Genomic DNA, 26,356 nt, shown 5'->3' with positions numbered 1-26,356 from the left:
TCAATCAAGAAAAGTGATTGATTTGGGGATCTTTATTGCTATAAATCTATACTTGTATATAATCTATCTATACTTAATCCTAATGTCCCTGTTACCAAAAGGTGCTAGCAGATTTTTTATTTTAATAATGTTCTTTTATTTTGTTAAGATTTGAAGTTAAATTTATCAGATGGTAATTTATCTTTATTTGTTTTTTAAAGAAAATTAGCACCACATTTCCTTTTCTTTTTTTCCACTCCTCTGGTACCTACCTGCTTCTGCGTGAGTTTTCAGAAATAATTGCCAGCAGTTCAGCAAGTTCATTAGCTGATTCCCTTAAGACGCTGAGATCCATGTCATCCAGACCTGATGATTTGTATATTCAGTTTTTCCAAGTATTCCCTTTCTGGTTTTTTTTTACCAACAGCTGTATTGACAAGGTCTTTATTACTTCTAATTGTCAATACCTCTTTTCTTTATTGTTCCTGATATACTGATTTTAAAAGCAGTTCACCATCTTAACCATATTAGAATAATTGTTTATTTAATCTCATTTAATAACAGATCTACTTTCTCCTTAGTATTCCTTTTCCTTCTGATATACGGTACTTGTTAAATATATAAATATAGCTCTTCCTGTTCCCCTTTATCCCTTTGGCTAACATTAAATCATTCTCGTCTTTACTGCTCTTATCTGTTCACTCGAATCCTTAGCTGACAGTCCATATTTTTATTAGGATACTTGCCTGATACCCCTTTTCCGAGAGAGATTCTTTTTTACCCTCAGTTCTTTGAGCAGTCCCTCAGAAAGTCACATTGGCTGCTTTTGTTGGCATATTATAGGATGTTTAGCTGTGTTCTACACTCATGGATTTTCATGTGTCTTCCCATTACAGCCTGCTCCTTAGATTTTACAGGTCCCCAAGCAATTTATTCCTTGAAGCCTTTATACCACTGTATTCTATCAACCCATTGCTTAGTATAGTTTATTCAAATAGCTTTTAATCACTTGGTATGAATATTTCCTATTATGTCACATTCCCAAACAGTTCTTTCTATTGGTAAGAAGTAGATTCACAATGGCTTCTCATGTAGCTAATCTAGATCGATCTAGTAGCTAAGAATATGATTGTGATCTAGGAAGCCCTAGATTTTATTTCTGATTCTGCACTGACTTGCAGAAGGGATAAAAACCTCATGTCTCTGGGTTTAAACCAATCTCTAACTATGAGGAATTAGGATGAGATGTTCAGGGGGGCACATTATCCCACATCTGCTTGCTAGGGGTTCTTGCACCTTCCTTGGAGGCATCTGGTGACAGAATACTGGACTAGATGGCCCATGGGTCTGATCCAGCATGGCAATTCCTGTGTTCCTAGGACCTTGGGTAAGTCAGTTGTTGTATCTCTGCCTCAGTTAACCATCCGAACATAAGGATAATAATCATCTTTGTAAAGTACTTTAAAATCTGCACATAAAAGATGCTATATAATTGCAAAAAATGTGTTATAAAGTAGTTCGGTATAGTATTCTCTGTGTTCTTGATCATGCAGTAACATAGATATTTCTTTGGTGATCAATGTTTAGTTCTATTTTGTTACCCAACAGATGTCTCAGTACGTTTTGTTTTTTTTAACTGAGTGCAGGATCCTGTGAGTTTGGGCTCCTGTACAGTTGGTCCCTTAACTTGTCAAGTTCATTCTTTATTCCTGAAGCGCGACAGAAGATGTCCAATTTCACCTTTATTTTATATTACTTGTAACTTTACCCAAAGTACTTTATTGATACTCTTTTCATTTGTATTGGTTAGAGCTGAGTGAATTTGGAAATTCTATCCTGTGAGAAATTCTGACATTTCAGCATGATTTTGTCTCAAATAAAGATGATAAAATGAAATTTCAAATTTTTTCACAGAATGGAAATTCTGAACAATTTTAATTTGGAAATGTCTAAATGTTTTGTTTTTACATTTTTGATCACAGTTAAATATTTTTACTTTTCCAAAATTGAAATGTTTCTGAATGGATCTGAAATTATTTGTTTTGAGTCAGATATTAAACTGCATTTTCCCACAATGGTGCATTGCCTAATAGGAGTTATGGCACAGGGGCCTTTTGACTCCATTCTCGTTTATGGGCCAGGCTCCCTGCCCCAACTACATTTCCCACAATGCACCAAATCATGTGACTACCATGTTACCCAGCACAGCATGATCAGAGGAAAGTCCACATTGCATTAGGAGAGCTATCAGTCCTCTAGGAAGCCGGACCCAAAGGAGAGAATGGAGGGGCCGAACTCCAACTCTCATAGGGCAATATGCCACAAAGGATATACAGTTTAATGTTTTGTTGAACTGATTTGAAACAAAACAGTGGAGGTCCATTCAAAAAATGAAATATTCTGATTTGGGTCAAACCAACCCAAAATTAAACATGGGGAAAATAAATATTTTCAGCAAAATCAAAATGATCCTTTGGAAAACGTTGATTTTGTGAAACCCACATTTTCTGTCAGAAACTCATTCTGATGGAAAATTCCCAACCAGCTCTACTGTTGGTTTTGCAAATATTTATGACATATAACACTAACTCTTCTATTCTTCCCTTTCTGTCTTCCTTGTACAGATCATACTCTTCAGTGTTACTATTCTGTTTGGAGAACAATACCACCAAATCTATTATGCCTACTAGGGCATTTAGTATAACTTCTAGCTCATGTTGCATATGTCCAGTATGCCTTGAAATTTTCTAGATTTTTTGCATAAATAATAAAGGTACTACCTTTATAGTGTTTAATTTTATATGATACATTTTGCTCTCCCTTCAATGGGAGCTGAAGGTGCATATTTGAGGGCAAATGTTGACCTTTAAAGGGCCATGAAGGGCAGTGTAGAGAGCTGACAAGGTAACAAGGCAGAGTTTTTGTTTTTGTCTTTTCTGTATTACTCAAGCCAAGAGTCATCATAATCCTAGAAACTAAACAGCCATGGTAGTGATTTTATCACCAGGGAAATTGTTCATCTGTCAGTAAGATTGTTGCTAGGAAAGGAAAAATAAAGAGAGGGAGCTAAAATTGCCTTAGACCATTGAGTCATCAGGCCCTCTAGATTCAAAGCCTGAATTGTTTTTGGAGAGGGGTGGGGTAAGAGAGTTGCTGTAGGAAAGCTTAAATTGATCAGTGTCTCAATAACATCTCTGAGGAAATGAGACGGGTGCATGGGAAAAGGAGAAATGGAGGAAGGGAGGGGAAGGATATTAAAATAAAGTTTTTTGGACATTGTTTTTGTTATTCTGTGTTTCTGAAGCTGGCCTTTCACAAAGAAGAAATATAAATGATATTCTCTGCATCCAATTTAATCTAAATCTAGGCCAACAGAAATGAATATTGGTGTGTGTAGAGAGATAGAAGTCTGGAGTGGCAGAGTACTGTGTGTATGCCTTTTGGGGTGTGATAGTGGAGCTGTGTGCATAGGAATCAAGGGTGAAGATGTGGAGGCTGTCTGCCCATAGAGGCTCAATATGGCACTAAATGTGTGCAAGGACAAGGAATCTTAGGTGGTACAAGTGGCTGTATGGGGAAGATTGCCTACGCAAGAGTGGTTAAGGAATACCTGGTGGCGAGGTGTCTGTAAGTGGTGGCTTGTGGAGAGATACTGTTCTTGTGTAAGGAGTGTCTATATTTGTATGTAGTAGCAACATGTCTTTATGTAAACTGGTCTCTATAGGGGTTGACTCTTTGTGTAAGGGGTGTGTGGTGACAGTGGATTGTCTCCCTATAAGGGTGCCTTTTAGACAGATACGTGGAGGATTGTGGGTTATCTTTTTGTGAAGGAGGAGCTATATCTTTATGCGGTGGTGAGGTGTCTATTTGTGATAATGAGGTATTCCTGTATAGAGTTGGGAAGTCTGTGTAAAGTGTAATTTTGTGGTGGTTGTCTGTATAGGTTCAGGGGTAGTCAATTATTTTTGTCGAGGTCCAAATTTCTTGGTCAAGGTATAGTTCCAGACTCCAGAGGAACATTTTTTCACACTGCAATAACAACAATGCTAATAATAAGTAAATAAAAAGATTTCACGGTCCTGGTTGTCCAGATTTGGCCCACGGTCCACCTGCTGACGACTACTGGTATAGGGTGCGATAGATTTGTCTGTGATGAGCATGATGTCTGTAGATGTGATGGATTGTCTCCAGGTAAAGGGTGTCTGTGAGGGAATACCTGCATTTGGTGCTGGGTTTTTTTATTTAAAAGGTGATTGGGGAGAAATTTCTGTGAGATGTGATGGATTGTCTGTGTAATGGATTTCTGTGTTGGGAGGGAGGTATATGTATGTGATGTGGATTGTCTTTTCTAAGAGCTGTTAGTGGAGGAGTGGTATGTGTATTAGCTAATTGCCTTTTTGTGAAAGGTATTTGTGGGGTGGGGAGATATCGATGTGTCCTGTGGATTGTCTCAGTAAAGGGTTTCTGCGGGTGGACATATGTAGCGAATTGTTTTTGAAAAGTGCATCTGCGTTGGGGGGTAAATGTGTTATGGTGAGGGAGACGTGTGTGCAAAGGGTGTCTCTGAAGCGGGGTATCTGGGTGGGGAGTGGTGGTGTCTGTGAAAGGAATATATGTGTGGTGGTGGATTGTCCTTGTGTAAACAATGTCTGTAGGGGGATAGCTGTGTGGGGTGTCTTTGTTAGCAGTGCCTTCCCTTGTCTCTGTGTGTTGCTGCAGGGACTCAGGGTAAGTTGTCAGTAGCAGCTCTTTTAGGGGCCACTCCCATCACGAAGTCACCCACCCACCCCACACTATAGATCTCTCCCCTGGACAGGCCAGGGCCATCATGTCCTTTATTGTTGTAACTCCCAGATTGTGATACTGTCACAAAACTGTTGCTAGGCAACAAATGTGGTTACCAAGTCTCAGCGAATAGCTGAAGGGGAAAGCGAAGTGTTGCACCATTGTAGAGTAACCATAGCAATGACCTACTATTACAGACTAAAGAATTATCATTAACAATGTTAAAGTATCAAACGGAGGCCCAGGATCCCGAGACTTCCAGGCAGCATCTCTGCATAATTGGGTTATCTAGGAAGAGATCCCAACTCCTTCAGAGCACTTGGCTCCTTGTCTGTATGAGAGGGTGGGGGGTTGTTAATATTATCGTTTGTTTGTATTTATAAAAACAAATGTGCCGTGCAGTTAAGGGCCCACGGGTAAGACAGTAAAACCACATGCGCATAATGCAGCTTACACAAATGCATTTTTGCGCTGGGGGAAGGTTCCCTTTTCTGCCGGGGCTTCCTGGTAACAGGGCTGGTTACCGTGATCGTTATTTGTTGTTGAAAGCCATCTAGTCTGACTGCCTCTCTTTAAATCAATGCCAAAGGGGAACCGGGATTCAGTTACCGAAGCGGTTACTCGTGTCCTAAAAACTCAATTCCGTTGTCTTCAAGTTGGGCCAGACACTCGGCTCCTGTCATGAAATTGACCTTGGAAATGCAAGTGCCAATTTAGCGGTGGGCTTCTGCTTTTTACCCAGGGCTCTTCCGGAGCTGGAATGACATGAAGCGATCGCTGGTAGCTCCCGATGGGCTCCATAGTTCTCCCCCTTTTGTCTGGAGTGCCTGAGACTGTATTGTAACCAGAGGCTCCCCTATGAGCAGGAGTCACAGCAAGCGTGATCTCAGTTGTGGGGGCTCTGGGGCAAACCAGGAGGTCATAATGTGTGTCTTGCCTTGTGAACTTACTCGCTTGTTGAGGGTGCTCGGCAAAACGCGTGACTAGTCCGTAGCGCGCTGTGGAACGAAAGGACTTTAAATGTGCTTTAGGGACTCCAGCCTGGGACGGTCCTTCACAAGGCTTCGCTTGCCAGAGTTTGGGGGGGGAGGGGGGTGATAAGCACACGCCCTTTTCGGTCTTGTTTTTAGTGCATCGCTCTGCTCTTTTCCTAGCGTGTAGTCAAGGCGTGTAACTACAACCCTGCCCACTACTCGACACGAGAATACACCTGTGAGTGATGTGATCAGACCGGTAACGTGTTCAAGTCCCTCTCGTAAGACTGAACCAGGAAGCTTTTGAGAGGGACCGGCAAACAGCACTCGCCGTTTATTTTGTGTCGTGTCTTATGCTGAACAATGGAACGGTTGAACTTGCAGCAACAAAACGACCCCAAACGGTGATGATGATTATTTTATTTTTTGTATTTTGCAGGGACCGAGCGTCATGAGCTAACTTCCTGGAAGAGTTTTCCGTCGGTTTTCAAATTCTTCAGTGAAGCATCCGAGGCAAAGAACAGTGCAGTCAAACTAGCCCCAACACGACGCTCCAACAGAATCAAATATGAAGAGCTTTAAGAGGAGAAAAACATCTCCTTGCTGCTTGTTTTCTGCAAGCAGTCTCCCAGCCCCTCATTAGATTGTTTTCTTTCTAGAGCACAGGGTCGTGATGTATACATCTAAATAGCGTTTTGCATTATTTCTAGATGAGTGCAACTGTCAAAGCAATATGGGTTCACTGGTTGTGCTTCCTGTGGGCTGTAGCTTGGATTTCGTGCTGCCCATCAGTGCGCAGATTAAGGCTGACAGCAGTACTGCACAGTGCAGCATGGTGCAGCTCTAATTGCCCTGACATAGCCCTGCACCGAGCTGATGCCAGAGTTTAACAGCTTCTTCGTGGTCCTATCGCCTACAGGATTTTTGCTGCTTCCTTCCAGGGTTCACTTTTTTTTCTTGCTTGCTTTCTAGGACAGGAGCAAACTTTGGGTTTTATGCATTTTTAACAGAATTGCTTTTAAATCATGTATCCAGGTAGATTTCTCTCCCCTCTTCCTCCTCCCTACTCTTCTTCAGCCTTTAAAATGCTCAGACATCTTTCTAACAATGGAGTATTTTTGTTTGTGCTTTTAGGGGGGTTAGTTAAGCCATAATGACTCAATTTAAAGTTTTAAAAATAGCACAAAGACGATGGCGTCGTATTTGGATTTATAAATATGAATTGTTCCCTGTAGCTTTTGAGACCAGAGGAGAGGCTGTGCATAAAAATAGCTCCTAAGAAATAATAAATTAATGAATAGGTATTTCTATGGAGGACCGTTTCTGAATTTAAAATAAGGTTTCTAATAAATCTGTACATTTCAGAAGGAAAGGACTAAATTTAAACCAAAATGAACCGATGCTATTTATGCTGAAATCTTTTGCTTCGTGATTTTAGGATTCCCATTTTTACAGAGAGTTTGTATCTCTGAATAATTTTAAAGCACGAGCTGTAATACGTGTTTTAGTGAAAATTGTAACATAGATTAAATACCTGTATTTAAAATTTACTTTTAGAACTTGGTTGATACCTTTATTTTTTATTCTAATAGAATGTCTATTTTGAGACAAAGCAAAATATAAATTACTCTTTTTAAAGAGGGACATAATTTTGAATAGTAAAAAAAATGAATATTTACAATCAGTAGTCTTTTCTTCTCTGGGACCAAATGGGGTCAACTCTTCACACTTTCCATGTTCTGCAGATAAGGGGTCCAAAAACTTGGGTCCAAATTTGTGGGAAAGTCTCTTTGTATAAAGATTTTTTCCTTCTTTGGCATTATTTGTAGAGCTCCACTTGCTTTTGAAAGCTCTACCTTAAAATGCCAATTGCTTTATACTATACCAATTCAGCAACCGTCTGGACCACACTGTGAATTATGATAGCATAAATAAATAAAAAGTCATGAATGACTGATTTTGCTGATTTTTTAATTCAAAGAAGCTTACATTTTCATATTCGGAATTTTTAATAACTGTAATGCCTCACCATCCTGTATTTATTCAGTTTTTGATTCAACACAGGCCTAATTTCTTTCAAAGTGTTTGCAGAAATAATGTCCCTGCCTTACACACCTGGTGAAATACACAGACAGTTTCACAGAATTTAAAGGCTCAGAAAATCATTGAAATTGCAGACCTCGGAGGGAAGTGTTTTTAGTAATAGTAGCTGATGTCAGCAACTTTTAACTGCTAATGTCTGATAAGCAACAATATGTGCCTGATACCGTGTCTGGCATACAAGTACACTAATTAGTTCTTATAGGTTTGATGAACCTAAATTAAAGTGATCTTTTCTTCAGTGGTCATGTCTGCATCGCCTCTGTTGTTGTTAGAGCAGAGGCAAAGACAGCAAAAATCAAAACCGTATTTCATCCAACGGCTGTGTTACTTCAAACCAGTCAAATCGTCGGCAGGGTTTGTGATATTGACCCCTTTTTAATGTAATTTTTCCCGTTTCGGCGTTGAAGGAGGAATTCAGTACGGAAGGGGTGAGGGTAGGGGGCTATTGTTGTTAATACGGTGTTTTAAAGTGTTTAATGTGGATTTCAATGTATTTTGTCTGGAATAAACGTACCAGTAACCGAATCATGTCACTTCAGTGTAAGGAGAGATTCTTCCGGATCTTTCCATTTGATTTGCTAACTTCTTTTCTTTGGTTTCATAAAGTGTGTGCAGTGCTCAGTGTTGGAGGGTCACAATTAGCCAGCTGTACTACTCCATGTATGTACACTAGGCATTGCTGTTATTTAGCTAACCCGGGGTGTTTTGCAGTCCGCCCATTACTTCTTTCAGCAACCTCCGCTTCTAACAATCACTGTAAAATTGCCCGCTATAATCTGCAGTCTTCTCTCCATTATAGCTCCTCTCCCTTTTGTAAATGTCCCTTACACGTGGAGGTCGTCGCTGTGTTTCCTGAGTTAGACTTTCGCAAGCAAGATGCGAGGGGTTTTGCAAGCTGTGGAGATTCCCCAAACAGAGGCAAAGGAAAATCCACGTTTGCCACTGGGCAGCTTCCAGTGTAATCATGTTTCTCAATTTAACCTGTTGATTATGGGTTTGCTGTATAGACGTAAGAATATGGTTCACCTCATTTCTCCCCAAGTAACTTCATGCTGTCGGTGCTGGCCACCTGCCTGGGGCTGGCCTGTCACCCATTTACGCCGTTTGTACTCGTCCCTGGTTTGTTTCCTCTCTGATCAGTGTATCATGTGAATAAGGTTTTAACTCGTTGATTTGCATTTCATATGTGTAGTTCTGTCCTTAAATGCAAAGACCAAGGGGGCGGGGGAGTGGAAAAAAAGCTCTCAAACAAATCCTGCAACCGTCAAACTCTTACCGCTGGGAATGCATGAGGGGGGTTTCCAAGGTGCCAAATATCACAAAATTAATCTATTTTTTTATTTTAATGGCAATTCAGTGCAAAAAAAAAATCTACTGTAATAAATACCCTTTTAAAAGTGTCTTTCTCGTGCCCTAATTGACTTGCGTTTTTGCTTATGTGAAGAACTGCAGGGAGTTCTTATGAATTGTATATTTCTGTTTACACTTTAAAAATAATAATAAAAAGCTTTTCTCTTCTAATGTGCAGTTGTCTCCTCATAAACATTTTTCTCTTCAAAGCAGCTTGGAGATGTTAATAAAAACATGAACCGACACTGAATGGCGCAATAACATATCAATAGTTTAAATCTGGCTGGTGGTGGTCTGACTCTGTTGAAATGGTAATAGCCTAACATCAACTTATCATGACAGCCCTTTAGTCTTTGTTGACTTCACATTGCCTACACTTATATGTTTCAGATGATTAAGCATAAGAAAAAAATCCTCTCCTAGATGTTTTGGAATTGAAAATGGATGCTCGGTTGTTCTGATATAAAAATGCAATTTACAAATAATATTCAAAAGAGCAACTCCCTCTTCCAAAAAGTGGGAAAAGAAAATCTCCTTCACTTCTTGCTTTGTTTGGTTCTCTCCTTACCGTAAAGGACATTTGGGATTAAGAGACTAGTCATCAGAGACAAACAAAGTGATATTATTAGTGTACCAAAACTACTCAGAGACTGGAGTCAACTGAGATCATTGGAGAGCGGAAGTGCCTTCCTGCTTCCGTAGTTAAAAGGGAAAGACCACGAGTTGGGTTCTTCCTATTTCTGCTTGTTTATTAGGAAACAAACACATTTAGCCCGCGTTTGCTTCCAGACCCCAAATGGAGAGACTCAAGTGAATGATGCATGGTTATTACAGTGACTTCGATGGTTTATCAACATTTTACCACACACTTGCGCTTTGCAGTAATTTAAGTTGTCGGTACCCAGACGTATCTAGTTAAAGTTTCTTATCTTTGAAAAAGAGGAGGAAAGTAGGCGGGACCTGTTTTACCACCAAAATGTGTATCAGATCCAAAATCCAGGAGGGTCTTTCTCTCCATTTGAATGTGGATTTTTTTACCCCTTGCTTGTACCAGAGCGACTAACTGGGAGCCTCTTGAATTGTTTCTCTTCCTTTTAACTAATAGTCCATTAATCTCAATGCAATAAAATAAAATAAAAATCAATTTGAGCCTGGGAAAAAGTTTTAAGCAACACTTAACAAAGCCTCAGCCCCCTCCTTGCTAAAGCAGCAGCTTTCTCATCCTGGGTTAGACTGGAAGCAACATCGAGGGTCCTAAATGTGAAGAATGTTCACTCTGAGCATAAGCTGTTGAAAGGGGAAAATAACACAAAGTCGATTAACAGTGATTCTAGAATAGATGAAACCATCAAAGCATTCCAGCGTTTATCTCCAAATCTGTGTAGTGTAAAAAGGTAACAATGATAGTCTTAAACCACACTTAGGAGGGATGAATGTTGATTTAATTGATTCATTTGGATCGATGTTTTTAAAGTTTCACACCACTGATCTTTCATGTAGTGATGTCTTTAGCAGTCAGCGGTCTGACATGAGCCTTCTCAGATTTCATCACTGGGAAGCTCCATGACATCTGAAATTATGCCACAGACTGTGGAATGGTAACTTTGGGACTGGGAGACCCAAATGGCAAAAAAGATGTAAGAGGAGGATTGGATTTGAAGGGGTCTAGTTAGTTTGTCACAAATGAGTACACATTGTAACTGAATCACAAGGCTGAACCCTGCCCCTTCCTCCTCCCCCTCATCTCCTCCCGCAAGTTTGAAAGGTTTAAAATGACGGGGTGGGAAAATAAGCCCTTAAACATTGTGCCAAAAAGTACATTTTTTTACTGTTAAAATATAGTTCACACTGTTTAGTAAACAGTTGGGGTTAGAAAAACTTCCCATTTGTTTAGCCCTTCAAACATAGCCCGTCTGGGAATAAATCTTCAGCTGAATTTATAATTTTCAACACATTGATTATAGGAAATAAGTTGGATTTGACTTTTTCGGTCTTAATCAAAGGAAGGTGGGGGGGTTTTAATGGACTATAAGCACATATCTTTTCTCTCACTTACATACAACACTAATTGTTTTTCCCTATAAGAATTTCTTTCAAAAGTACAAATGAAAAGTGTCATATCTAAGAAAATATTGCACCGTACTCTACATTAAAGTCAGTCCAAATAAAAATAACCTTCCAAGAATCTCTCTCGCTAACGTGCATTATGTTGACATATTCGATACAGTGAGAAAAATGAACTTCTTGAGAAACTTGGTAGGAGATGTCATTTGTCACTGTACCATCCGTCATAAGACCACAAATTTTCACTTTTCTGTCCCATTTTGGATTGCATGTGTTTGTGAGTATTTCACTAGATCAGTGACAGCTCTTTATTTGCATAATTATATGCTCTGGTCTGAAGAGAAAACTAACCCCCAAATTTCATGGGTCACCAAACTGCGACAATCAATGTTTTATCACGTATGCTAAGCAAAACCTAAGAAGCTATATGAAGTTTCTTGGGGAGTTTTTACTCCTCAGAAAATTAAAGATTTTGTGCCCCTTGAATAGATGCAAAACTCTTTCCAAGCTCTTTGTAACTGAGTTCTGTTTGATGGCAAGAACTAGAGATTAACACGAAGATCTGGATTTTAGACCCACGAGCATTACTTCAAAGTAGATTTAGACAAGCAGCTTTATTGCACTTGGAAACTTCGCTATTCTAAATACTGTAACTCAGATTTACAGCAACAACGACAAAAAAGGTAAATATGATTTGGACCATCGACCTCCCACCCCATCTAACATATAGTTAAGGGAGGGTTTGAAGTTTTATTCCTTATTTGAAGCGCTCTCGCTCTCTCTGTATAACACGCACACAATTCGACATAAATATGAACAAAATTGATTTTCTGTGCAACAGGATTTGTTCTGGTCCATCAATTGCACAATAATCGCATGCTCCAGTTATGACACACTATGAATTTTCAACTTGATAAAAATGCATTTTATGAAGAAGAATGTGTTTAGTGAGACCCACAAACCAACAGTAAAACTGTAAAAGAAACCCCCCCCCCCGCCATGAGGAAAAAAAAACCTACCTTGTAAGGTTTTATTTCATTTTTTAAATCTATATGTTCAAAGTTCTGGGGCTCAGAGCTGTAGGTAACCTGCAAGTGGTAGCGCTCTGTAACCTTTTCTTAAAGCACTGTTAATGTTACTTTTGTTTATAAGGTCATGATAATTTTGACTATATGCTGTGGTCCTGCTTCTGGGGAATTTAATTTGGGTTTCATAAGTTGTGTTTGCGGTCTCTTAGCCCTTTTGCCACGAAAAACGCACTTCTTAAAGGAACTTTGTGAAACGGTTCATTTCAGGTAACATGTGGTACTAATTTTCTTACCATTTACCAGGTACAGACGACTCAGCCAACAGCATGTAAAATAAATAGACTGGAAAGTTGTACAGTGTTGAATCTGAAGAGGAAAGGCTCTGTGATAAAGAATGCCACGTTACTTCAAATGAATGAGCGTGCTTATCTCGAGGAATATGGTCTCTGCCAAAGTTTTGCACCCTTAAAACTTGGTTAGTTACGTCTATAGCTGAAAGGAATTTTAACTAGCAGTGATTTTTAAATGCCTGTTTTTAATGGACACAGAAGACAAGGATATTTCTCACCTTTTTTTTTTCTTACTGGAAAAAAAATGACTTCCTTTTCTGCCCCCACCAAGAATTGTTTCGTTCTTAGGCATGTCTGATACTTGTCTTGGCAAAAAGACTTCAAGGGGGTTCTGTAACACAAATAAAATAAAAGGAATATGAATATAGCCAAACATCAAATGAGGAGGACAAAGGAGAAGCAACGTGATCACACTGATTCCTGAGTAGATTTCTGCATTACGTATCTGCATCTTGGATCCTTTTTTCAAAACTTTATAGGGAAATTGATCAGATCGATAACCCGACAGCAAATGTTTGCAATTAAAATTAAACAGTTAACTGATTCTTTTTTTAAGCTGACCTATATGTGTCTATTAAGGTCAGGTAAATCTAACTATTTCCAGGCGACAAGCGCCCAGAACGTTTTATCCAGACTGAGACAAAAGTCAGTTATTTTCCACTGAATTCTACACAGGCGAGGAATGACCCTCTGGAGGCAAGGCCTGGGTTTTCTTCTTTCCTCATTTCACTTCTCTTTACTCAAGCCCCACCTAATCCCCTACTGTCTGGCAAACTAGTATCTCTATACTTTTGCCTTCAAACTATATCTTTAAAGCTGGAATCCTTGACACAACAATTAGATAAATAGCTTCCCCCACCCCGGACAGTTTCACACCACCTCTTGATAAGCTCAGCTTACTACATGATAAAATCTTGTTTTTTCCCTTTAGCAAAGTACTTTGATATGAGTTCCTGGAACAGCTAAATAAGAACTTGCATGCCCAGGTGTTGCTTGTACATACTTTCGAGAGCAAAACCATTAAAACTATAAGGATCTTACAAATATTGATCTAGTGGTTGGTAACAAACATCACGTCAGATGCTGCCAGTGGCTGCTCGTTGTGCCAGTTGTTTCTGATTCTTGTCCCCTTTCTTACAATAGTAACTTGGGCTCTAGTTCCCAATGAAAAGTTAGTTTCTTAGCTAAAGACTGATCTTTTGATTATTTCGCACTTCGTTTTTTCCTTAAATACACTTAAAATGCTGTTTGAATTTGAAATCACTCCCCTCCCTCCCACTTCCTGCCAAAATATTGTTAATTTAATTTTTACTTGCTGCTGGAAAAAAAACCGAAGGTTCCAGTTATTTGGTAGTGTTAGCTCTTAAATACTTTTCACGTTTCTCCATAATTTAGTACCTGCCAGTTGTTCTATGTCTCAAAGTAACAATTAACTTCTGTAAGAGGAAGTGCAAACGGGATGAGAATAATCAAGAGCAAAATTAATTCTTTATAACCTTGTTTGTGCGTTTTCAGGTAGTTTGCAAATATGAAGCCTGATTTTGTCCCAAGGATCATCATGTAACACATCAGTGTAAGAGCAAATTTGAAAAATGTTTATAGCAAATGACTTTGTAAAATGGATTGGTTCTTCTACCTTTTATCTTTGTTAAACGTCACTCTGGATTCTACCTGGACTGTACATGCACATTGTTGTCATATAGAAACTGAAAAATGCGTCTGCATTTGCTCAAACGCTTTGTCAAGTTGTCTGAACCTGAAGAACATCTGCCCAGCTTCCCTTTATCTGCCTCGAAAGACTTCCTCGTGTGAAAGTGGAAAGCTATGTTTTAAAGTATAACATTATAAATTATCACCTCCAAAGTATGACTAAAGTCCGGGCTTATAAGGGAATGGGGAGGGGGGGAGAGAGTAGAACTACCGAAGGATGGCGTTTAAACTGTGAATTTATAGCAAAAAATGATTTCACATGGATGAAAAACTAACTGCTTTTCTGTCGTCCCTGTGCCCCTAACTCGTCCAGGACTCGGTCCGAAGCCATGGCAAAACGAAGTGAAGTGACACGTGAGGCTGTTCTGTCTCTTGCCTTAGCACCACGGACAGCGCCTAGTTCCGAGTTCACTTTCAGCCACAACTTTCTCACTCCTTCATCTAGTTCAGCCAAACCCCATTTCCCTCGGAGGCTGCTGCCTGCGTCCGAAAGACACCGATCACTTTGGGAAAGTTAGTTGCTGAGCTACGATATGTCCCACTTCACTTTGTAAGATCCCCGGGACCTGTATACTGTCCCAGCTGCGAGGTCACCTTGTTCTTCCCCTCTTAGAAGATTCATTCTGCGCTTTCCTGAGTTGCTGTGTCTGAATTCCCCAGTTAGGTTTTCGTTTTCGCCTTGTAACTTTTCCTGGATTAACTTCTACCGATCTCCCTCCCAAGTCCCCCTATTCCTCTTTTCCCTTTAAGGTGGATCTCTTCTTAACTGCCCTTTTTATATCGCTTCCCATCTCTTTCCTCTGGATTTCTCGCTCAAGAAATATCCAAGGTGCAAAACTTTTCCACAGCTGCACCTCCGCTCGGGAGTCAGGGTGCACCTGGCCTATTGGAAAGGGGCTTCGCTCTTGGCCAGAGCAGCTTGATGAGCTCTGGTGCTTCCAGACAGCTTGTTAATTACAGCCCCTGGAGACTAGGCTCCCGAGCCAGAGTCCAACCTAGTTATAGAGCCTGACAGTAACTTACTTGACAGCACACAGAAAAGTGACAGTAAAGTATTTGGTTTAGCCTCGCTTCTTCTCCGGTTAAACAAGTTCTTCCTGCTCGGATCGTTGTGACTTTAAGTCATCATTTCCGTTTTATTTTGTTGTTCAGGATGTGTGCAAAGGCAGAGACGCCCTCTGTATATTTCATCATTACACTGTCATTTTAGCAAAATACCGGACCTTCCAGCTTGTAAATCAAGCTATTCACGTGTTAGCTAGTTAATGCAGCAAGATGCACGTTGCTTATTAATATGTTTCACCCAGCCTCTGCTTAGTATAGATTCCTGCACTTGCCTCTGCCATCGTTCTAAAGTCGCATATAAATCGTGAGGATAGGAGACTAGTTAGTAACGATTTGCAGGATTATTTGTTACATTTACTGTTCAAACTAACGTTACATCCGTTTAAAAATGAATCTACAAAAGTAGGAGGAAATAACTGATTTAGGGCGTCGACAGACCAAATATAGATAGATAGCTAGATAGCCAATAGAGCATTTTTAAAAAGCGTTCTCTTTCCTGATCTGAAATGGAATTGGGGCCATCTATCAGAGAGTTTCAGCAGTTTGACGGGACTTTTATTGTTAAAGTTCTTTGTTGCAATACCCCTTTAAAACAATCTATTTTCCTGCTCATATATTTGTCATGCTTGAAGTGATTGCTACAGTGAATCCGTGTTCTCACTATTTTCCCTGGAGTTGGATCGCTTCCGATTTGTTCTTCTACTTTCCATTTAGGGTGATTTAGTTCAATATCTAACGAGACCATCGCTGGTTTAGGTTTCTAATCCTCCTTATGTGGTAGCATTGCCTTCACTAAAAAAAATAAAAAAGCTACTAAACTTTAACGTAATTAACTGTTTAAAAACAACGCTCGAGCCCTTAAGAAATCGTTTTATTTCCTACTGTGGAGGAAATGGAAATCCAAACTGGCATGAGTGGGGAGAAGTTTGCGTGGTAGTGAAGAAACCTGTTGAATACTTATAACTACAGAAGATTTTAGGGCGTATCACATTACTCCCCTACAAAAGGCGGGGGGAGGGGGGGTTTCGAAAACGACTTTATCAGCCAGGCAGCCTCTTAGTCAAAGACATTCAAAAGATAAATACTTAGCCACATCTAATATTGATCTATTACCTTTGTGGGGTGAAGGAAACTGATTATTTAATGCCCTCTTACATTATTTAGTGCGAGAAAAAACATTAACTGAGCTGTATATTCCTTTGCAAATGTGGCAAGAAAAAGGATACAAGCGGGTTTCGTTGTGTTTTTAAACTTTCGCGGTGAAGATTTGGTCATTTGCCTGAACTTGTTTAAGATTATTTTTCTCCAAAATATTTTACATGCAACCTTATAACATGCGAACACTGAGGGGGACGTTACATATTTTATCCACGTAAGCTAAAAAGTTCCCTATGTTTAGCATAGCTGTTCAGCGGACCTTTTCATTATTTCTCTCTACCTGACCTTGGGAGTTAGTTTTAGAACTAAATTTTAATCAGAAGCCAACAGGGTTATTACACACAATTCTACTGTATAGAAAAGGCTATTTTGAAACTACGTATCTAATATATAAGTGAATGTCTATATGTCCAGCACACTGACCGTTTTCAGTAACAATAACATATTGTTTTCTTTTTCTCTTCAGCTAAGTTTTCCCTCTGCAATTCTATTTCTTATCCCTGGTACACGTTTATGAAATCCTTTTTATTTTTTTCCCTTCCTGTATCTCTTCAAAGTCGTTTTAAATGACTTTTCTTGTCTTTTGGCCATTTGTCAACGTCAAATGTATACTGACTATTTAATGAAAGAAAAGCGTGTGTGTACATTACACTGCACAGACTCTCTCTCTCTCCCACACACACATACATACATATATATATACTTTATTTAGTTTCTTGAAAATCAATAATCGCTCATTCATTTCCAAAGTGTCCACTATGTGTTTGTAAGGAAAGTAATGAAGTTCTCAGGTAATATTCCTGAGTAATACTCCGTGGTTGTCATTTTATTCCTATCGTATAATGTAGTTTCTCTTGATTGTCAAGAAAAATAAGTTCAATATAATAGTTCTAAATATGGGGCCAGATTCTGATCTTGCTTGCCGAGTTCAGAACTGGCCCATAACGTATGTGTGTACGAGTGTGTATATCTGTAATATATTACAGTGTAATTTCCTTCGGAGAGATTTAAAGCCTGCAGTTCTCCCCGCCAAACAATCCATCACTTATAGGATCTTTGACTTTAAATGGCAATGAGGGTTAGAATAGGTGGTCAACTGTCAGAATACCCTGATAGAAAGTCAGCATCCTCATTAAGGATCATCCATAATTTTAGTCTTTCTTGAGCTAATAAGAGGAGTGAATAATATTGTCCTTCATATTTCATACTGTGGAGGGGAAACCCCCAATATGTTTATTTAATCCTAACACTTTAAAAGCAGGGGACGTGGACTTCTTGAGTGGTGGGTATGCACTACATCATAAAAGGGAATGGGCAAAAGTAATTTTCTTCACAAGCAGCAGTGTTGCTGGTCCTAAGACTCCCTATTATTGGAAGGGGACTGTCTAAAATACTTTCCCACTTATAAACACTAGGCTCTAGATATTAGCCACTGCCTAAGTATTTGTTCACCGAAATGAATCCCTAACCACTTTTAATTTCTGTTAAATTCAAAGCTAAAATCGTACAGAAGTACAGCCGAAGTGGAGTTAAGCCAGGCAATCTTCTCAGCTACATGAAGTTTTCCAACAAGATAGAGGGGGATTTGTTAACTTCTGAAGAATTAGAACGACAACAAAAGCCAAACTCTTCAGCGTGTACGTTTTTATGATCAGCTTTCAAGCTTGCAAAACTAGAGCCATTTGGTTAACTTAATCCGTAACATATGTGTGCAACAGTAGCAGATTTTTTGGTGTGTGGCTTGTAGCTGATCAAGTTGTAAATTTTCCGCCTTAGGTTTTCAGCGCCTCCTAGTTACAGCCTAACACCTAGAGAAAGGCTTTGCAATGATCGCGTAGCAGAGAAACCAAATGATAAAAACAATAATAATTTACAAAGCTTTTTCCAGTGAGGCCAGCCAAACTCATTCGTCTTTATGGTCAATGCTCTCAAGCTGCCATCTTGATTTTAAAAAGCGCAACCTACAGTCTATTTTAATTAAAAATAGTTTTCACTCTGATCTGTTAAAAGTAGCGTTTACATTTCGCCCCTAAGGAGAAGGGCATTTCCCCCCAAAAAGTACTAGTTTAAAAAAATCAACAAATATCATTCCTTTTTTTCACTCTAACAAGAAGCTGAATACATTTAGAACATGGACCATAATTCCTTATACATTTAACGTTATTGATCTTTACGTTAGGTATTGAAACGTGTGATAAGTTTGTTCAAAGGCATCTCAGCCCTACAAATATCAAAAGCTTATATTTGATTTTATGGCATTTCCACTTTAAATATATCATAATTGTTTTGATCAATTAATGACAGTGACAAGAAAGCTAATTTAGTAGGACGTGTTTCTATTTATAGTGAAACTAGACCTAATGAACGTATTTATAGTGCAGGGCAACAATAAGTCTCGAGCTGCTGATTTATTTCGCTATTCAAATACACATTAGATACATTTTTGTTAACTGCTACGAAGGTATGTCATTAGGTGTTTTAAAGCAGGAGTTGGCATAAATGAGACCTCTCAAATTTCCCTCTCTGGTGCCATGTTTTTAATCCTGGGTTTATTTTTTCAGATCCGTCATTACAATTCTCGGAAAGGTTTTTAAATGATTATTGTTATTACTCTTTGGTATTGTCTGCGTATTTCTCAAGTGAAGACAGAAAATCCGGGACGATGCTAAAAGGCAGCTTTAAGTCTGAACTGGAAGGTCTTGAGACACAGAGCGCCATCTAGCCAACAAATTTAGAATCAAAGTGCAGAAGAGGCAACTTGAGTAGAGAGGGAGAGTGTGTGTGTGTGTGAGTGAGAGAGAGATGGAAACTTACACTCCCTTCTCCCCAGTTTTACCTGGGCTGAGCACTCTTCCCTAGGCAATACATCACCAGCAGACAATCCATGCACGGAGTTCTGAGAGGCTCTGTGTCTGCTCTCTGTTTCTTAAGGACAAAACTCTGTGTCCTTCACTTGTTCTTCTATTTCTTAGAACAAGCTATTTCTCAGTCTTTTCTAATTAATTGATATTTGAACACTTCCCAGCATAGAGGTATTTCTATATTGAGGTATAGTGCACCTGGCTGACAGTTATTAACCTTCAGTCTTCATTATCTCCAACTAGTATCTTTAAGGGAAAATACTGATGCAAAAATCTTCCTGGCCCATTATCGTGAGAAGCAATCGCGCATTTATACCCTAGTTCTGAACCACCCTCCCATCCCAGACGGTATGCTGGTGCACTGAAAGTAAGACCAAAATACCACGTTTTCAATACTGTATGAGATAGCACCAATGTCTTTGGTGACAGTTGGATTAAAATGTTTTTGATAAAAACTTTACGCTGTATTTATCCAAGACATGAAAACAAGGGCAGCGGATATTAAATCTCTGTCTTAGTTCCTATCTTTCTAAGGTTACGTTTTATTTTGGAAACTTTTAAGAACTTCGGGCGGGGGGTGGGTGGGGGATGCTTCTAAGCCGTGTTTACCTTATTTTTGCAAAATTAAACAAAGACACCAATGATTTGTGTAAATTGTAGCCAGTCTGAAAGTACATTGGAGCTTTCGTAATAAAGAAGAGCCATTGTAAATTCCCCATCTGAATCATCTTCTGTGTATTGGAAAGAAAATAATTAACACAAATATACCCGTGTATTAAAATATCTTTATTGTCAAGTCCTTTTAAAATGTTATTTCTTATCTTCAAACTGTTCAATCACATAGACATATGCTAGCCGCAGAGCCATGTCATTTACTGGTCCCCAATATTGCGAGTATTGTTTTGGCTTTTTAATAACTTATTGATTCGTCTTGTGTCCCTATCGGAGTTCTAAAATGTTATTTTATGTTGTGCTAGTTTCTTTTTAACAGCAAAGCGTATTCAAACAAATACAGTGCCCTCGGATTTAGGAAAATAAGCACCGAAATATTTCAGCTGATGTTGAAAGCGTGATCAGAGCTTCCTTCTCAGACGCTTCTGGCTGCTCTGAAAATAGGTTTTCATTTTAAAGCGCAGCCATGTCTATGTCTAGCTAATGTGCGTGGCATGTATCAGTGTCATGATTGCAGAAATGATGAAATTAGCATTTAGATAAGAATAGTATTAAACTATTTCGACGGGCTACAATATTTAGCCCGAACGCACTAAATGAAAGAAGAATATACAATGCCTCTTGGACGATAAAGGGTATGTGTAACATGTGGGGGGGGGGGGGGGGGGAGGGAAGATCTGACGTTAGCCATTGGGTGCAAATCTCTGTCTCTCGTCTCACTCACTCAAGTTCACAGAAGCCCCTGAAGTTCAGATGCAACCCATACGCAGAGAAACTAGAGGCTGAATTGAAATAAAGGTTTCACTTCCTGGGTGTCTTCTTAAATAGCACATTTCACCGTCCAGGTTTTCTTAAACATGAAACCTTCTCCACGATAGGGTACCCAGCTGTTTAATTTAACATTGATTTATTGCTTTTAAAAGTAAATTTACACACATGCCAACAGCATTCCGTTTTGTTTCCCCAGACCCAAAGATTTATTTTCTACTTAGCGCTTGTCTGACAAAACAATGTCCTTTAACTTTATTACACATCGTTGAGGAAATCTGTCTTATTTTTGTTTGGATTTATTGCTCTGTTACTTGTGGGGACTTTTGGTAACAGAGAAACGCTAAGGTCAGAAAATAAATACAAAATGAAACCCAGGCATGGAAGCAAATACCATTAAAGGCATCAGCATATATTTGATGAAGTTATTGCATACGCAGAGCTGTTAAAAATACATCTGGCGCCATGAGCATAATTATAAAGAGGAACAAAATCATTTTAACTGTGAACATGCAGGTAGCTTTCTATGGTGACAGGATCTGCCTTCAGTTCACGTGAAGAGAAGGTCTCTAATGTCTGATGGCTCTTTGCAAAGACTGTCTGGAAACGTATCTATAATTATTGAATGGAAAAAATATAGGGTTATCCATACCATGCTGCCTTACCTCTGCGCAGTAAACTCCCAATTACCAAATCTATGTGATGGCTGAACTCAGGGGAATTAGGATGTACTTTGAAGCAGCTTTTACGGTACACTTCATCTACTTTTTGGTTTTCTTTAGTTCTCATTAAAGGGCCACTTTCTTCTTTTCACTGATATACTGTCTTTGTGTCCTTCATTGCACACTCTCTCCCCCCCCCCCCAAAAAAAGTTCTCACATCTTATCGGGGGGAGAAAAAAGAAGGCTAAATAATAATAATAATAAAAAAGCTGTGGTCCGGATTTATTTATTTTTAAGTAAAAATCTTTTATTTTAAAGCGGGCGTTATTCTTCCTAACGAACGGTCCTTTCTGGCAAGCGCGATTTTAGGGACATTATGAAAGTATTTATAAGGGGAAATTAGAGATGCATGCAGCGGGAGCAAATCTTTTTTTGTGCTCTGGGCTTACTCTCCCAAACTGATTTCTCACAGAGGCGTCTAATAATCACTTTAGAGATGTTCAAATGAGGACACTATCTCTTTTCTAGTAAGAAGTGAAGATGTGACAGGTTTTGTTATCAGTGCTATAGTGAGAGCTTTTAAGATATTCCCTTTCTTTCCCCATAAATACACCATCTTTAAATAAAGACCCCCTGTCTTAAAGCGTGACTACCCCTGCTGGCTTTGTCCACTTTCTGTCCGGTGCATCCACATAAATCCAAACTTCATGTCACTTAACATATTTTAATGATTTTACCAATCCAGGCAGGATTTTTTTTTTTTAAAGTGAATGGAGGGTCCTTTTTTCCTTTTGAAGCAGCCACACACTTTTCTATTTAGCAACACGCCCAGACTCATAGCAAAATACAAATAAAAATCAAGGGGAAATCTGGAACCTTGAAAATCCTCCTATTCATATTAGGAGCAATTTTCTGTTTGGCCTTTGAAAAAGGGCCCTGTCACTCAGAAAGGGGCCATTTCTTTAACCTCTCTCCTCTACACCCACAAGGCAGCCTCCCGTCCTCTCTCCGGCACACACACACACACACACACACACACACACACAGCCCACCCCTTATTCCCCCACACATAGTCCATCCAACCGGTTTTCAATGAACAGCAAAGATTAGCGATTTGCCTTCTTTAGCCAGACGAGGAGACCCTTCTCTAACCAGAGCAATGGTAGGCCACAAAAGCGCCAGCAAACAGCTGGCAGTGTCCTCCTCCCTAGAGTTTGAGTTTCTAGCTAGAAGAGATTGTTTTATCGACTGTAGTGCCTATCTAGCTATGGCATTTTTCTGTTAAGCTCCACTTAATATTAAGGCTGGCTAAGGCCCAACACCTGCAGCTGGGGGATGGGGGGGGAGGCTAAAGTTTGGAGTTTGGGAGGAGCAATGGAAATGTAACAAAGGTTGTATAACATACAATAGGGCCAAATACCTTGAGAAAGCAACTGGCACTGAAGGCTCTCTTATATGGTACACATGTGAAGGTGTATATGTGTGTTTGTGTTTGTATACATATATCTGTACGTACACTTGTGTGTGTGATTATATTTTATATATGTATACAGTTCATATTTTATTCCTTACAAACCTAAGGAGCCCCCTCCCCCTCTCCGCCCCTGGAGTAAATGCACTGATGGGAGAGTTTAAGAGACTTATTTAGGAGGAAATAGGGGGTCAGTTTTGGTCTAAGTGGAACATCTGCAAAACATTCAAGCAGCTTATTCAGCAAAGAATCTAGCCACTTATTGTAGAAATAATAAAAAGTCACTAATGATTATAGCTCCCACCCTCTTCCCCCCAAAGGCCAAAGCTTAATGAAATAATTCCAAGGTTTGCCTCATTTCCTAATAGTGGATTTTTTTAAAAAAGAAACAACTTCAACTAAACTTTCCAGTCGCCTGTCGTGAAGGGAATAGGCTAGGTAAATAAAATGTAAGTGAGAATGCTATTAAACACAGCATAAGATACAAGGCTTGTGCATAGTTCCGCCTTGATATGCAATTAAATTACAGCAAATTCCTCTTTAAATAATATCGTTTGGAATCCTTCTTTAAGATTCAAGGATGTCTGAGGTTAAGTAGCTTTTAAAACGTCAGTTCTAAATGGCTTATGCAATGAATAGCTACCTTTAAATCCTAAAACCATTATAAATATGCTATACATATGGATGCCAGTTTATCTCTACATATTTCTTTTTAAAATGAGGAAAGCGTTCATAAAAAGCTCCTTGGCACACTTTATTTTAGGAAAGCAGATGTTAATTTTTTCACGTATCATTTTATGACCAAGTACATGTGTAACATTGGAAAGCATCCAGAACGCCTCTATTATTTGCTAAATGACTGTTAGTTGAGGCATATTATTCTTTGCATAACCAAGGTATAGGTTATATCAATAAAATAAACATCTGTGATTTTTACCAGGAGAGGAAAAAAAATTAAAGGGTTCCCATAAAAGTGAGAAAAGCATTTGTGTAGGAAGAACACACCTGCAATGGAGTAAATGGGCTATTTATATTGCTCTATGCAAAACAGGTTCTCTGTTGTATACTAGAGATTATTTACTTTGTTTAAAATAAGGTTACAAAATTCCTCCATGCTAAAACGTGATTCTCATTGAAGCTTTCACACAACATGATAACGTTGACTGGGCACTATTTAAAATGCCTTGGGATGTTATCTAGGCAAGCAGTGCTTGAGCACATGGTTTAGCTCATGGGAATGTGTTATGCAGTTTTCTCCTCCAAGTGTTTAAGTTTGAGAATTCCTATTGACTGCAAGGTTCGCTTTCTCTCGTTTCCAAAATACCTTTGAGATACGTTCTTGTTTGTAGTGCGTGACATGAGGACTTGAGTGCATGGGATAAGCCAGGCATAGTGCAGAGGCATAATAATTAATCATATGCAATATTTATAGTTCTGTAATGTTTACTATCAGGAAGGCAAATACAGTCAATTGAGGTTTAACAAATATAGTGTTAGTGACCAAATATAATGAATAATTATACTTATGTATTTATATATGCACACGTGTGTGTATATATACACACACACACACACACACACACAGGAACATCTAGTTATTAAATTTAACCAAAGCTCTCTGCACCTAAATGCAGCCGTGACAGACTGTTCCTTCCTGAGTGTTGCCCTGTGCAAAGGGGCCAGGGAGGAGGTTTTTAACATAAAATGCTGCAAATATGAAAAATAGGTCACCAATAAAATTGGTCTCAGCATGGAGTGTAATTGTAACAAAATGCTGCTGAGTAAAATCTAGGAGCTAGCTGGCTGTGGTAGCACAGTCGCAAACCATCTGGTGTGTATTAAAAGTGGTGCTGTAAATATTGCTGAAAACTAATGCATTATCAGCTTCTATAAGTGCACAGGGCCTGCAAGCTTTCCATATGTTAGAATATGTAGATCTAGTGGAAAGGAGGGAAAGGTGTCCTATCAATCAGGAGCTTTTCAAGGGTGTTTTGCATACTCCTTATGGAAGTTTGTTCCAAAAGAGAAAGAGAGGAGGGGGAAAAATAGAGAGGTAAGATCTCTCTCTTTCTCTCTCGCCCACTTCTCTTGGAAGAGGATAGGGTAGGCAATTGCTGACGTCACTTCACATCAGTGCAGGAAAGTAAATGTTACAGAGGGAAGAGTTCATCTGTTTTTCATCACTCGTGAAGTTTTGCTTTTTTAAAGCCAGAAATAAACTCTCGAGCCGCGATTTCCCCTTTTTAGCCTGATTTCTGTAAGGTCTTTTGGGGCGCTTCCCCAGGTTCCGGCTGTCCTCCAGCTCTGTGCCTTGTTCGGTTCAACCAAAGACACTAATCAAGAAGGGAGCACACAACCACACGCTCACACAAATAAACAAACCCCTGAGAGTGAAACTGCCCCATCTACATCCATATGACATCTTTCTGCCAACAGGAGCAGAGGTCTCCTGCGTGACGTTTCTTCAGTCCTGCAACTTGTCTCCCCTTCCCCTCTCTAACTCCTTCTGCACTGGCAGGCGTTTCCCTGGAGTCAGATTCACCTTCCCAGTTAGTGATCACTCCCCTAACATACTTTTTCATTTTCATGCCATTGTTCTTTCCTGCAAGAAAACTTTGGCTGTAGATTCAAAGCCACTCCCGTCTCCCTTATTGTGCAGAGGTCACTTACTCTTTCGCGAAGTTGGACTGTGTTCCTTAATCTTTCTTCTGCCTTCTCCTCTGGTCTTCGTTTGCTCAATCTTTCTTTCCCGTGTACACGCAACACTTTGTTTGCTACGGGTGCCTTATGTTGATAAACCTGCTGTTAATGACACCCCAAGTGCAATCAGAAAAGAAGTAAAACTCTTACTTTTTTTTCCTTTCAGGCTGCATTCCCCTCTGACCGCTGCCTTCTTTAATTATGGGAGCTATATTTCTTCCCTGGGAGTCGTTCGTGGGGATTTTTTTAGGTGGAAACGCGTATCTGCTCAGTTATTTTTGAGCAGGGACCAGTGCCCCATATCCAGAGGCTTTGAGTGAAGTGCAGATTGAGACATATCGGGTTCCCTATAAAAGGATCATTTCATGTGGGAGGTTGGACACAAAGTTTGGACTCGTGACTGGCATTCCTGAGAGACATGCATATTTTAAAACAACAAAGCACGCCCGAAAGAAGGCTTAGAGGGGGGAAAAAAAACTTGGAAAGAAGTTACTAAGTGACAAACATCTGTCAACATGGACTAATTTGTACGCTCGCTGTAAAAGTAGCTGACTGGTTTTATTTATAAGTTCAGGGAGTAGCATCTAGTTTGCAGTAAATTGAATGCACACTTTATCCCCGAGAACGTGGTTACAAATGGATTTTTTTTTAGCCCA

At 39.4% G+C, this 26,356-nt stretch overlaps 1 protein-coding gene and 1 long non-coding RNA gene across 2 annotated transcripts in view; one reads left to right on the top strand and one right to left on the bottom strand.

Annotated features, from left to right (window-relative positions):
- ARB2A (ARB2 cotranscriptional regulator A) overlaps positions 1 to 7,008 on the top strand; it is a 313,359-nt gene extending 306,351 nt beyond the window's left edge. The window contains exon 10 of the mRNA XM_074952851.1: positions 6,178 to 7,008. Coding sequence (XP_074808952.1) covers positions 6,178 to 6,320 — 143 coding nt within the window. The 3' untranslated portion in view covers positions 6,321 to 7,008. The remainder of the gene's footprint in view (positions 1 to 6,177) is intronic.
- Positions 7,009 to 7,440: 432 nt separating this feature from the next.
- Positions 7,441 to 26,020, bottom strand: LOC141987485 (uncharacterized). Its single transcript, XR_012639550.1, has 3 exons — positions 25,671 to 26,020; positions 12,852 to 12,964; positions 7,441 to 10,478 (listed from the first exon to the last, which is right to left on the bottom strand). It is a non-coding gene; the product is annotated as an uncharacterized LOC141987485 (long non-coding RNA).
- Between the last annotated feature and the right edge of the window lie 336 nt (positions 26,021 to 26,356).

This window comes from Natator depressus, chromosome 5, assembly GCF_965152275.1.
Source record: "Natator depressus isolate rNatDep1 chromosome 5, rNatDep2.hap1, whole genome shotgun sequence".
Lineage (NCBI taxonomy): Eukaryota > Metazoa > Chordata > Testudines > Cheloniidae > Natator > Natator depressus.
This window is presented reverse-complemented; position numbering and strand designations above follow the sequence as displayed.